The sequence below is a fragment of the Myzus persicae genome, unplaced genomic scaffold, assembly GCF_001856785.1.
Source record: "Myzus persicae strain clone G006 unplaced genomic scaffold, MPER_G0061.0, whole genome shotgun sequence".
Taxonomy (NCBI): Eukaryota; Metazoa; Arthropoda; class Insecta; order Hemiptera; family Aphididae; genus Myzus; species Myzus persicae.
The window spans coordinates 22,984-38,226 of NW_019100739.1; the positions used below are offsets into that span (position 1 = coordinate 22,984).

Here is a 15,243-nt window from a genome sequence, read left to right on the forward strand (position 1 = left end):
CCATAATAAAGCTATGTCAAGTTAAATAAAAAAATTTAAATTTAATAATTGTAAAAATATAATAATATCATAATAATATAAATTAAAAGTCATAATAACATACTTATTTATAAAAAAAATTAAAATTGAACTGTAAAAATATAATAATGTCATAATCAATCACATACCTATTTATAAAAAAAATGTAAATTTAATAATTGTAAGAATATAATATTATCATTTTCTGTATTTATATTTATTGGCTAATGTATTAACATAATCTTTAATTGTAATCTCATTATTTTTTAATTGTTTAATTTTATTTTCTATAAATAGTACTCTTTGCCTTATTGCTTTTCTAGGTACTCGTTGTTTTTCTAGACTACTTCTTATTAATATTTTGGTATCAGTTTGCATATTTTTTAAAACTTCTATAAATTTATATATATTTGGGTGAGGAGAATCAAAACATTTTTTAAATTTCGAATGGAAAGATTCGCATGCATTCGTTGTTCTTTGTGAGCTACAACTTTTTTCTGCCCACAATTCTGGAGGAAATATTGAATTTTCACTTATATATGTATCTACTAAATAGTTAGCAAATTCTATAATTTTGTGTTCGTCTGGTTGAATAGCAGACATTTCAAACGAAAAAAAATCTCCAACCTCGTGTGGTTCTAGGAAAGATAATCCAAACGTCAATGTTAAGTACTTGCCTATTTCATTATTTAGGATATAGTCTGAAGCCAAACCTAGTTCTTGTATTTTTCTCCACCAAGATTGGCCGAGATGAAATCGACAACCTCTTATTAAGGTTGTTGGCCATATTCTATTAATGGCATTATGTATTGCTTTTTCAAAATCCACGTAAATTATTTTTGGAGTAAATCCCACATTTATTTTGGTTATTTCGTGATTAATTGCTTTAAATGCTTCAAAGTAACTTAATGTTTGCTTATCTTTTAATAAAAAGAATACAAGTGGAATATAAAAACCATTATGTAATCCATGAATCGTGAATAACTGACAGAAAAATTTAGTACAATAATCAAAAGTACCATCTACGTAAAATACACTTATTTTACTAAAAAAGCTCACGTTAGATTGGCATGAAAACATAACTATCCCATTGTCAGAGTTATTAAGTAGTACAAATTGTTCGTTGTCTATAGTTTTAATTCCTATACAGTTTAAAATAGAATGAACCTCATTGATATTATTTGGTAATTGAGGGTAACTGGTTCTACGTGCATAATGCATAATGGCAAATACGCCATGTATAGCTCCGGCCCAAAAGTACAAACCACTAAAAACAAGTTTTCATTTAACATTATTATGTTAATGATACGTATTTAATTATTATTATTATTATTTTTTTTTAATTTAAAAATATCAAAATCAAAAATAAATTTGGAAACCACTGGAAAGCTCAAAAAAAATGTTAAATTAAAAGGTAACACGAATTGCGTCCGGGACGCAATTCGTTCAAAAAGGTTCGTCTACCTGTTTTGGTACGCAATTCGTGTGCACCGGGGTATATAGGTGACTCGGTGCTATAAAAATTCAATAATAATACGTTAATTCGATGTTTGTTATCGGACGTGCAAATGTTCGTATGCGGATGTTAGATTGTTTATGATTTAAGATAAAGATGCATAATGTTTTCGACCGTAAATAAAAGGTAATACTTATCTTTGGTTCAAAGATAACTGTTTCTAAAGCAGTATTCGTCACACGTGACTTACATACTTTTGAAATTTTTATTTTATCATGTGGTCCGTTGTTAAATTGTTTAAATTATTTGAGTATAATGAAGACAGTCCGTTGTCAATGCCAGTTATTGAAAAACTTCAATTATGGGGTCTTATTGCCAAAAATAATAGCCTCAAATGTAAAAATTGTCATTTTGCGAATTTGTGCCAGCACGGGGACTACGCTGATGGATTTGTTTGGCGGTACAGACTGCAGAGAGTGGTCTACAGTTAATAAAAAAAAGTGAGGTGTGACTTTAAACAGTCAACAAGGAAAGGCACGTTCTTCGAGAAATCGCATTTGTCGATTTATCGAATCGTAATGTTCCCATCTAACGAAATGAATTTTTTTTAAAAAAGGCAAAAAGATAAGTTCTTTGGCCGGGTCCGAACTCATAACAATACGCGTCACATGGCAATGATCAGAAACGTGTTTAAATTACTTATTTAACCCTACGTTAGGCGCGTGGTGGACAGATGTCACCCAGTATATTTTAAAATTAGATTATTCTTATCGAATGCAATTTACGACTTTGTTATCTCTAGTACCTCTCATTTAGACATACGTGAAACGTTTTTTGACTCATTTACCGAAGTGCTGTGGTTCGGAACTGTTATATAAATTTATTTATCGTATTGGGCGACAAGTGTCCACCACGCGACTTTCTTTGCAATAAAATATTCGGAATCTCTCAGGTAAAAATATATAATAAATAACAATATAAAATCAATAGTTGGGTAATATTTTGTTCACATTTTTATTTATTTAGTTTAATATGTCAAATAATAAAAGAATGAGACTTGAGAGGACGTTAGACGAAAATATAATTCAAAATTGGTTCCATGATTTTAGTAGTGACGAAGAATCTTTTGGAGAGGATAGTGATTCAGATGAGGATATTGTACTTAGAAGTGATCACGATACCAATTCTGAAGAAGAGGCAACTGATTACGAGATAGACGAGGTCCGTGAAAATGCCGATAATTTTTACATAGGAAAAGATGGAAAAACAAAGTGGTGTAAAATAAAACCTCCTGTAAATGTCCGTACACGTGCACATAATATTATAACCCATCTTCCTGGCCCTAGAAGGGAAGTACGTGGAAAAAAGTCTCAAATTGAAATTTTAAAATTATTTATTGACGATAATATTACTAGAATTATAACGCATTGTACAAATATTTATATTGAATCAATCCGTGACAAATTTCAGCGAAGTCGAGACGCGAGGCTTACATGCGTAACAGAAATTAGAACCTTTATTGGACTATTATACCAAATAGGATCATTTAGGTGCTCCCGTAAAAATATACATCAACTTTGGGACAATTCAAAAGGAAATGGAATGGAGTCATGTTATTTAACTATGAGTGAAAAGAGATTTCGTTTTCTTGTAAGATGTTTACGGTTTGATTATGTGCATGATCGAGCGGTTCGTAAACAATTTGACAAATTAGCTTCTATTAGAGATATTTTTACATTGATGGTTGATAATTTTCAAAAATATTACTGCCCCAGTGAATATGTGACCATAGACGAGCAGCTATTAGCTTTTCGAGGAAAATGTCCATTTAGGCAATATATTCCGAGTAAACCGGCCAAAATATGGCATAAAAACATTTGCCCTAGTTGATCCTAGAACTGTCTATACTTTAAATTTAGAGACCTATCTCGGTGTACAACCCGACGGACCATACAAAATTAGTAATGCTTCTCAAGATGTAGTTTTGCGATTAGTTGAACCTATTTTTGGAACAAATAGTAATATTACGGGTGACAACTGGTTTACCAGTATGCCTTTGATTATCAGTTTGAAAGAAAAAAAACTTACATATGTAGGTAGAGTTCTTAAAATAAACGAGAAATTCCAAAAGAATTTTACCAAACAAACAACGAGTTGAAACGTCTTCAGTATTTGGATTCCAAAAAGAATGTACATTGGTTTCATATTGTCCGAAAAAAAATAAAACGGTTTTAGCAATCTCGTCTATGCATCACGATGATGCAATAGACGAAGAAACAGGTGACAAAAAAAAACCAGATATAATTACATTCTATAATAGGACTAAAACTGGTGTTGATTTGGTTGATCAATATTGTCAAAATTATAATGTAGCACGTAACACAAAACGCTGGGAAATGGTTATATTTTATAATCTTTTGAACGTGGCTGCAATAAATGCACTATGTATTTATAAAGCTAATAAATAATAATAACGGAAAATATAAAAGTAAAAAGAATCGATTTTTTACAAGACTTGTCGTGGGAACTAATAAAACCACAAATTCAATTTAGATCTACAATACAAACACTTCCAATTGAACTTCGAAGACGTGCCAAAATTCTGTTAGGAGAAAAGGATACGGTAGCTATAGAGACAGAAAGACCAGATGGATCCAGAGGTCTATGTTATGATTGTGGACGAGCGCGTGATAAAACTACCAGAAGGTGGTGTTGTAAATGTAATAAGTGGATGTGCGGTGACCATTTAAAAGACATATGTAAAAATTGTGTACTATAAAAAAAAAATGTATAAGCTATTTATATCTTTCTAATCACAAGTAATAAAATAATTATAAATAAATAATGTAAATTTTGACGTTTAATAATAAAAACAGTAATAAATTATAAATATTTATAATTGAAATCAATAAATTATTTATGGTTGACAACTGTCCCCCACGCGCCCAACCACATAAAAAATGTCGACGCGCCTAAAGTAGGGTTAACTAAATTGCCGAAAAACTCAAATTTGAAAATGTTATACCTCAAAAACTATTGATTTCCGCCAAATTATTATTAAACCATCGTTTTTAAAACTGATTTACATAGGTTTCGAAAAAAAAAGTGAAAACTTCGGGTGGACTCTAAACTAGATTTGTTCCTTTTTTTGTTCCAAGATCTATGGAAGTTATATAATAACTAAATTACACTCTATCTATAGAAAAAGTTCAATCAAACTTTATACTAAAGGATTTTGATCAAAAGGGACTATTTTAGGAAATAGTACCTCAAGAGAAAAAGATAGTAGGAAATAGGAAATTTTGCAGAAAATGATATATTTTTTGCAGAAATAGACAGTTTTGAAAAATAAAATACTTCTTAGCAAAAAAAAATATAAATTATTGATGTATGATATTACAATTTTCTATTGAACTTTAAACTAATATATCTTTATTTTATGAATAAATATTTAAAACTTTTTATGATTTAAAAAAAATGTCATCACTTCTCTCTCAAAAAAAATATATACATACAATTATTGGGTTAATACAATGTTAACTAACCTACAATGTTTTTTAATATTCAAATAAATATTTAACTAACTTGAATATTATTACTTATTATAAATATAATACAAATATGTTAACATTCATCTTCATCATAATAAGCTGTACCTTCAGGGTTTTCATTATCACGAACAATATGATTAGCAGTACCTATCTTGCATCACATCATTATAAAATTGTTTTGCATCTTCAGGTATACAAAAAATATTTTAATAAACTAGCTACATCCTTTTTTTTGCTGGTTTTAGGTGACTTGTTTTTGGTAAAACTTCTAAATTATTTTCAAATAATTTAGGATTATATTTCCTCTTTAAAATGTCTGCTCGAACAGGTGTATCTGTATAAGATGGTGTTATACCAAACGTGTGTAACCCTTTCACGTAAGAAAATACCTTTTGTTCTGTAGTTTTAAAACCTAAAACTGATTTTGTTTTTCTTGTTGTTGCATTTTTAAAATTGTACATCAAAAAGTCTTGGCCATAGACATGAACTGAGGTTTCTTCTTTAAAAACATCATAATACTCACTAGGTGACACAATATTTTCTTTTTTCCTAAGCTTTTGTAGAGCTTTTGTGCTCTATTCGTCCAAACACTCCAAACATCCTATCCTGAGGCATGTAACTATGGCCTCGAACTGGAAATATGTGATCAATGTTATTAAACACAGAAGATTTATAATTTATATAGTATATAATGTAGTTATCATAAACTTATTTTTGTTCTGAGCAGAACAAGAATCTGAGAACTAATTTAAAGTTTCAGGATACTGATCTGGGGACATGGTTTGCTTTATTTTAACTTCCAAATAGTTTAAAAAAAGAAATTAATGCTGAACATATTTCATTAGGTCCCCTGCCGCTTTCAGTTTCTAGCCACGTATAGGTGTGACAAGTATTTTTATTTTCCATACCCTCTGAATTTATTACAAATGTTATGTTATAAAGCCAAACTTGACGACAGTAAAAAACATCAGTTACACTGAGTTTGGGTGAAGGCTGAGTCTGCATCATGTCAAAAAAGACTGAAACTACTTTTTCTTTATTTTCAGCCATCTTCATAAAAAACAATTTTGATTTTTTTTGTGAATTTGTAAATCAGTTTTAATTTCTTCATTTTTTTCTTGTTACTTTTCTTGAACCAAAATACATAAATTGTTTAGAATTGTATTCTTATTTTAAGATATAGTTATGTAAACACTATGTAATATACCTATATAATTGTTAAATAAATTATTTTTTATTTAACCTTCCAGCGGGCGCGCTGTTGTAAATAATACAACAGTTTTATATTTATTTGTTTATTCAACTTTTATTCTATTTTTATCTTATCGGCGGTCATGGGTATTCCTCTGTAATGTTATTATCTACGTTTTAGACTATTGTTTCAGTTCACTTTATTGCAGGCAATCGACGAAGTACTTATAGTGTTGTCACAAAATACAACACGCGCCATTCCGTGTACCTACGCCAAACATAAAACGCGTCGTTCGTTGTATCTGACTTATTTTGTCATTTTTATTTTTGTGTGGTAATAAGAACAAAAATATGTAAGTATTGTTTTATATCACTATGCAATATATAATTATAATATATACATTTTAATTTTTTTTATAATATGTTTCTTTTATTATTTGTATACGTTTTGGTACGTACTAATAATCGATATTATTTATACTATGTCTTAGGTCGGATCATATGACAGTTGAGCAAATTCAAAGTTTACTGCAAGACATTTCAACTGAAATAGACTGTGTTGATGACCAAGAGAGTGATAGTGATCTAAGCATCGAAGATGTGGAGGTAAGTGACCACGAAAGCAATTCTGAACAAGATTTTTCAGACAATGAATCAGATCTAGATACTAGTTTGGGGGACAGTACATTCTATATAGGAAAAGATAAAATAACTAAATGGCAACAAAAAGAGTTTACAACTTCAAAAATTAGGCAACATAATATAATAAACGTGGTTCCCGGTCCAAAGGAGTGTGCTAGAAATATCGTTAGTGAGATAGATGCATTTCTAAAAATAATTGATCTTGACATGATTGACGAAATAGTAACGTGCACTAATATGTATATTAGTAATATGAGACAACGAGTTCAATACTCTAGACCCCGAGACTGCTTAGATACTTCAAGATGTGAAATACTGGCTTATTTTGGACTTTTATTTTTGATTGGTATAAAGAAAGCTCATCATGCTAATGTAAAAGAATTATGGTCGGCGGATGGTTCTGGTATAGAAATAACTAGGGCACTATGAGCTACAAAAGATTTTTGTTTTTGTGTCGCTGCCTCAGATTTGACGATCGCGAAACTAGAGCTGAAAGACGGGTGATTGATAAACTGGCTCCTATTCGTACTACGTTTGACCTTTTCTTGAAAAATATCAATCAGAATTATAATTTGAGTGAATATACTACTATTGATGAAATGTTACACCCATTTCGTGGTCGGTGTCAATGGATACAGTATATCCCAAGTAAACCGGCCAAATATGGCATCAAAATGTTTGCATTATGTGATGCAAAAACATTTTACACGAGTAAAATAGAGATTTATGTTGGAAAACAACCACCTGGTACGTATGAGGTTTCTAATTCACCAATTGATATCGTGAAACGATTAGTAACACCCATCGAAAACTCTAAACGAAATCTTACCACTGACAACTGGTATACCAGTATTCCACTTGCAGATTACTTATTACAAAAAAAAATTACTCTAACTGGAACTTTGAAAAAAAAACAAGCGAGAAATACCTACAGAATTTTTACCAGATAAAAAAAAAGAAGTTGGTTCGAGCGTGTTCGGGTTTCAAAAAAATAAAACATTAGTGTCATACGTACCACGAAAAAACAAGGCAGTTATTTTGCTTTCAACTATGCACCATGATTCAAAAATTGATGTAGAAACTCGTAAACCAGAAATAATTATGGATTATAATTGTACCAAAGATGGAGTTGATACAGTAGATAAAATGTGTGCGGCATATTCAGTCTCTAGAATTACAAAAAGGTGGCCACTTGTAATTTTTTATTCTTTGATGAATATTGCTGGAATAAATGCTCAGGTACTGTTTTCATACTATAAACATAACAATGCCCCTAAAATAAGAAGATTATTTTTGAAAACATTGGCATTTGATCTAATGAAGGAACATCTTGCTTCTCGAGCTCAAATCTCAAGTTTACCATCGGACATATCATCTTTTTTGAAAATAAAATATGCTGTTCCAAGTACATCAGATGTTTCTACAACCCCCCCTTCAAAACGAGGAACTTGCTTCGAATGTGGGAGAAAAAAAAATGCGGCTACATCTATGAAGTGCACCTAGTGTATGCGATTTATATGTAAGCTCCATTCAAAAAAAATTATTATTTGTGAAAAGTGTTCTAATAACGATGACAATGACAATTCTGAATAATTTTCTACTGTAAACAAATACTAAAAATAATTTTAATTTTTTATGTAATAATAATAAGATGTATTGATTTTTAATAGAATATAATTATAATAGTATTTAAATAAAAACAACTTTGTGAACGTACCTATTGTTTATTTCATTATTAGATGTAATATGTACGACTATCACAGCATATTAGGACTGTTGAAAAATTTACAACGCGCGAACACTCTTGTTTCAAATAATGGCGCGTCCACTGGAAGGTTAAACTAAATACTTACAGACTTATAAAATATATTTATTTTAATATAGAACAAGTAAATTTAATTGAAATATTTTAATAAGTTATTTTGAACAACTTAACTGTCATTAGTGAAGTATAACAATAGCAAAAACATATTTGTATTTCTTAATCGAGTCGTGTGTCAATTGTGAACTGTTTTATAATATCCACAGAGTACAGACCAGTAAACCACAGACCACAGTGGCATAGTACAACAGAAATCAGATTATCAGAATACAATAATATAATTACCAATTTATAATAAATTGCTGATATAACATTATAACGCGTGTGGCTAAGGCTACACACGAATTGCGTCCCGAAATAAAAAATTTGATAAGCGGGTACACGAATTGCGTCCGGCATTATCTAATCTACTACATGAATTGCGTCCGGTTTTGTTTAAACGATTGCATGAACGATAAACGTACTGTAAAGCCTATAATAATTTTAGTTCGATTTCGATCGTGTTGTTGGTGTAAACGTTTGTGTAACCTTCATTATCTGTTAAATAAAACTTAAACTCTAAAAACACAATAAAATGACTTCGGTGATTTTAAGCGAAAAAAATAAAACATTATTTAATATTGATGGATACAAATTTCGGTATCATAAAACATTAAATTAAATAATGAAAATGAGATTATCGAACGTGCATAATATATTAACGATCATAATCATATTAAAGATTCTGTTGAAGTATTTAATAGACAACAGTTAAGTAATAATTTAAAGAGAAAGGCTGTAGAAGAACTTTATGATAAACCATCAAAACTTATTCATGGAGCTTTATCAAATGACATTCCAACATTGACAACTTATGATTTAACCTTGATTCGTAATAATATACACCACGCTCGGTCATCGACAATTCCAAAACTTCCAGATAACTTACCTGATTTACACAATATTTTATTGAATGAAAATATTCAGACTAACAGAGATGAAAATTTTTTATTAATGAATAAAAACGAAAATAATATAATCATTTTTTCAACTATTACTAATTTAAATTTTTTAAGTGAAGTTGATACAATATTTGTGGATGGAACTTTTAAAAGTTGCCCAAAATAATGTTTTTACGTTGGGACGCAATTCGGGTAGTTGTTAAATATGGTTGGGACGCAATTCGTGTAGTCGTTAAATATCTTTGGGACGCAATTCATGTGGAAAAGGGATTTCGGGACGCAATTCATGTGCAGCGGTGGCTAAAATGCTTATAGTAGATAATAGATATTACTGATAATAGTATTAGCAGCTAAATAGCAATCTATATATGTTGCAGTTGCTACTCGCTAAAATACTATTACAAATAAATACTAATATACTAAAGGAAATAACAGCTATTACAATAATCTAAATAGTAAATAGCAAATAGCAATATCAGTTAAGTAATAGCAGTTTAGCAATAGCAGTAGTACTGTATAGAGCACGGCGCGCTATCATAAATATCATCAGGGTAGGCAACAGGGAAAAATATCAACAAAACAAAATGCTTTTATAATTTTTGATTAGCAGGCTGCTATTGCTAATGTAAAATAGCAGTGCAAATTACACTGCTACTGCTATTTCTTACCATCACTATGCTACTTGCTAGGTGCGGGGCTGCGCTAACAAGTTTGTTCTTATGTTAGAGTAATAGTGTATTTACTATTTAATATTTTTCCGTCTCATGTAAACTTACATGCCAAAACCGCCACTGGTTTACAGTATATCGTGAAATACGGCGATCGGCGTGTGCGATTCGTTGTTCGTTCAACGATCCACCCAGTACTGCCAGATTTGTAAAATTAACTATCGCCAAATCAAGATACGAAAAACGCAATTTACCGCCAAAATCATTAACAAAAAAAAAAAAATCATTTTCTTCATAATTTTGTACTCTGTACGGCGTTATTACACGCAACTATAAAATATCAACTTCAACACAATTTGTACATTATTTGTCATAAATATAAAATTTTAGCTATGGTTGAAAATATGAATGAATAAATTTGTTCTTCTATAGATACCTAATCTGTAAGTTATTGGTGTGCAGAATTATATAAGATTTTATAAATAAGTTAATACAAAATACACAATACTACCTGAATCAAATGTTATATTATATGGTCATCATTTTTAAATGTTTAAATAACAATATGTATTGCTTACTAAATGTATAAATAATATTATAACTTTAATCTTTCCTCAGAATAAATAAACATAATAGTAATAGTAAAAATAGTAGTAAAAGAGTAACATTTCATAATACAACAAATATAAATAAAAAACTTTCATAAAGGTACAGCACTATTTAATTACATGGTACCTTCAAATTAACAACAACAGTTTTATTGTTTACAAATGGTTTAGACTAGCTTAAAACAATATGAGTATCAATTTTTAAATATTTAAATAACAATGTTTATTGTTTAATATATGGATAAATAATATTATAACTTGTATCTTTCATTAGAATGCCTAATTAAACATAATATAGTAATAGGCAAAATATTAATAAAAGAGCAACATTTTAATCATAAAAATCAGGCAAACAAACTTCATTAAACAAATTAATTAAATCACCATCAAGTACAGTATTATTATCATCATGACTATCGTTTGATTCATCAAGTTAGGTTTAGGATACATAAGTCCTGAGTTAAATTTTTTATACATGACATTTGTTGGAGTGAACATGGTACAACAATGTTTAATAGAAATTAAATGACACCTTATTCTCAATAATGATTGACAAACCAATGATGAAAAACCTCTAACATTGGTATAGAAATCCTATTACGAGATTTAGTTTTTATAGAGTTCATAATTGAGAAAGTTCTTTCAACTATGGCATTACTGGAAGGTAAAACAAGAATTTTTAGTACAAATTCAGACAATTGTCTGAAAACAAAAGTGCCCCCTGCATCTTGGTGTGTATAAACTTCAGCCTAAAAATGATAGCTGTCAAAAATTTTATCTTTAGCTAAATATGATGTCCAATTCACAGTTACTAATTTATCCCACTGAATAGATAACAACTCAAGTTCAGCTGGCTTAAGGAATATATTAATAAAAGGTAACTCAATAAAGCTTGGATGTAAGAAAAGTTAAGTTTAAGTGGTTGAATTCGTTTCGTATAGGTCTTATAGTTAATAAAAAAAGATAGGTGATATTGTCTTGTAACATTTCGTTTATAACTCTTGCCGTATAATATTTTTCTTTATTAATGACGGTGGAGAAATGAGTTTTTAGTTCAAGCCAATTCTCTAATATAGAATTAACCACATATCTACGCGCCAGCCATCTAGTACCGGATAACTGTTTAAACTGGTGTAACTTTTTATTGGATGAATTAAGAGATCAAACGTGGCTTTATACTCAAATCGTCTAAGTGGGCTTATATGAAACCAGTTATATATTTCTCTACAAAGAAAATCTATGTTACTAGGCAATTGTTCAGTGGCCTTTGACAATGCATTATTGAGGGAATGGCAGATACATCTAACAATTTGTAAGTTAGGACTTTTTTGTTTTAGGAGTGTATCTAAAGAGGGAGTGATGTTTGCCACATAAATTATTTGCTAAATCTGTACCAATACCTACCAAGTTACTTATATCCAAACTAATATCTTTAAGATAATTACAAACATGATTATTGAGAACTTCAACTGTACATTTATCTACTTCGATTATACTCAAAAATTCAATTTTTACACTTAAGTTTTTTGTACTGAAATATTTCACACATAAGCATAAATACTTAATTACAGAAACATCGTTTGATTCATCAACAATTAAAGGAAATGGAGTTGTACCTATATCCAAAATGAGTTCTTCTAGTAATGATGGTGATATCACATTTTTGATTAATGTTGAGCGAATTTAATTCGATGTAATTTTAAATTACTTGGAAGTGAATTATTTTTTTCCCCAAGAACCTTAAGTATTTCTCCAAGATGAACTATACTTTTGATAGAAGTATAAGTTGCAATATACAGGGACAACTTTAAATCTAACGCTTATTGTTCATTGGTAATTATAATTGTATACTTGTATTTCTTAAAACGGTTTGATTGTTCTGTTGAGGATTAAGTTTTTTCATTTTTTCACAGTGCATTTTTGTACTTGCATGTCTTTGTAAATCCGTCAAATGGGCTCTAAGGAATAACCGACAAATCTTACAAAATGCTTCACCAATTTTATTTGCATTTGCATCTCTTAACCATCCTAAAGTATTATACATTAATATTTACTTATACAGGCATATTAGTTTATATTTAAATTTAAAATTACAATTAAACAAATGTTTTACCTTTAGCCCAATTCTCTGATTCCCAACATAGTCGATATTTTTTAAATTTCTCTGTCTTGCCCATGATTTGAAATTATTTAAGGTCTTAAAACTTCGAACTTCGATCCATGGATAATGGATACGTTTAACACGAGTTAACTGTATACGACTAATGATAATCATTAATTTCCATCACAGTCACTCGATTATATTATAAACTGGAGCAGCCAGTAGTTTGGGTTTTGGGTAAGTGATTGCGATGGCCGGAGGAACAGGACTAGTTAATTAAAAAAAAAAGCTAATTTATTTCGTTAAATTAATATAATTTGGCCAGGGTAAGAAATCTCCACTTCAAATAGCAAATCGCCAACTTTTTCGCCACCCGCCAAAAGTCGAATATCTCCGCCAAACGTCCCGGAAAACCGGGACTGTCACCAGTTTTTGACTTTGTGTCCCGGTGTCCCGAAAAATGTTTTCGGGACGCCTATATGTCCCGGTTTTAGGAAAAAATTAAAATAATTGAAATCAAGAGTCAATATTTTAATGTTAAAGATAACGAATAATTGATAAATCCATAGGCTAAATAAAATAATATCAGGAATATTCAAGGACAACAAACAAGCCATGTGCGCTATGCACTGTGCAGTTTACATATTTTATTTATATATTTTATCGATAATCGATACGGCCATACGGGTGATACACAGACAGACTAATGTCTTTTACATCAGTAGAACGTAGGTCGTAGGCCGTAGCCTAGATTGTTCGTTTTTATTATTTTATTCGTTACTATAATATTATGGCACCAAAAAGAAAATGTCACTTTCGTGACGAGTTTTCTGTTACTTGGAGTTTTATAAAAAAAGGAAGAAATGAATTTGAAGCATATTGCACTTTTTGCAAAAGCTATTTTCAAGTTGCCCACGGTGGAAAATCTGACATAGTCGATCATATTAAATGTAACAAACATACTTTATTTACTATTTTTCTGTCTGTCCCGGTTTTACTTGATTAAATTATGGCAACCCTAGCCAAACCATTATTGAAAATCGCCATGTCTGGCAACACTGGATCCCTGTAAGACAGCGAGACCGTCGCCGCCGGCCGGTACTTTTCTAGCACCACTTGTCACCACTTGCAAACCTTGAGCCTTTTGGCGCGGCGGTAGAGTTGACAAAGTCGCGCTGTCGTAACCCGCGGTGGTGGTTGGTAAGAGCATAGACCGCTTGCTGCGGTGCCTGTACTTTGTACTGGCTGCCGTTGCGTACCGAGTCAGCAAACTAAAAAAAAGTTGAAATATAACTTTTCAATTCATATTTTTAAGGCATTTTGCATTATAGTGCGGTCGACGAAAATTAGGCCGCGATCGTCACGCGCCAGGGGGTATACAGTCAATACCTGTGATACTAAGACTTTTTTTGGTTATGAAGTAGTCCGCAAAGCGCTAGTGCAGTCCAGTGAGATTATAAGACACTCATCTACACCGTCCTTTAAGGCTAAATATTATTATTATTTATTATATAAATATAAACTCCATAAACGTTCTTAATTCTTATAGAATAAAAATATAATGATTCTTGTTGTATAGTTAAGTAGTTACGAAGGTATGTATTACATTTACACATTACATGTTAATAAGTTATTAAAATTGTCATTAGTTTTATTTATTCTATGTACACATATTATATACTAATAATTTATCTGCTATTATTCATGTTTAGTAGTTATGCCTTCAAACAAATGCTGTGTTAGTGGTTGTAGAACCAAAAAAAATGTTACGACTCATGTGTTTCCTGAAAATGACAATGACTATAAAATCTGGGATCAAAGAACTGGCAATCCAAATATTCAAATAATGGAAAAACAAAATGTTCGAAAATCTTACAGAATTTGCCATATTCATTTTGAAAAGTCTTGTGAAAGTCCAGGAACCAATAAGCTGAAATACAGATCTCTTCCATCGTTAAATCTACCTTGTAAAAATACTGTGTTGTGTGATTGTGTGTACGATTTATGTTGGTAAATGTTAAGCTTTAGAAAAGCAATGTATTTCTACTTATTTCTACTCAGTAAAATGTGGTTTCTATAGTCGGCCTAAAGGCCTATATAGTCCTATATCTGTTCCAATTTATGTTATAATTAAATTTGTGGTTTTTAATTTAATGTTATAGGTAGTGGTATAATATTTCTATTTGTACTTAGATAACCTTACAGTTTATATGTTATTTCAATTTGTGGTTTTAATTTAATGTTA

General features: G+C 30.4%; 1 protein-coding gene and 1 pseudogene across 1 annotated transcript; both read left to right on the top strand.

Annotated features, from left to right (window-relative positions):
* Positions 1-2,506: 2,506 nt before the first annotated feature.
* Positions 2,507-3,942, top strand: LOC111042758 (annotated as a pseudogene).
* A 3,341-nt stretch (positions 3,943-7,283) lies between these two features.
* Positions 7,284-11,638, top strand: LOC111042759 (piggyBac transposable element-derived protein 4-like). The gene is made up of 4 exons (XM_022327462.1): positions 7,284-7,707; positions 7,793-8,263; positions 9,402-9,551; positions 11,517-11,638. Exons 1-4 carry the CDS (start codon positions 7,284-7,286, stop codon positions 11,636-11,638), a joined length of 1,167 nt encoding a protein of 388 aa, XP_022183154.1.
* Positions 11,639-15,243: the final 3,605 nt, after the last annotated feature.

What these genes read in the sequence shown, in the direction of transcription:
- LOC111042759 (XM_022327462.1), top strand. Translation starts at nt 7,284, where the DNA reads ATGAGCTACAAAAGATTTTTGTTTTTGTGTCGCTGCCTCAGATTTGAC. An exon ending in CACTGACAACTGGTATACCA is followed by an intron (nt 7,708 to 7,792) that starts GTATTCCACTTG and finishes AAATACCTACAG; the next exon opens with AATTTTTACCAGATAAAAAA. An exon ending in TTATGATTTAACCTTGATTC is followed by an intron (nt 9,552 to 11,516) that starts GTAATAATATAC and finishes TAGTTTTTATAG; the next exon opens with AGTTCATAATTGAGAAAGTT.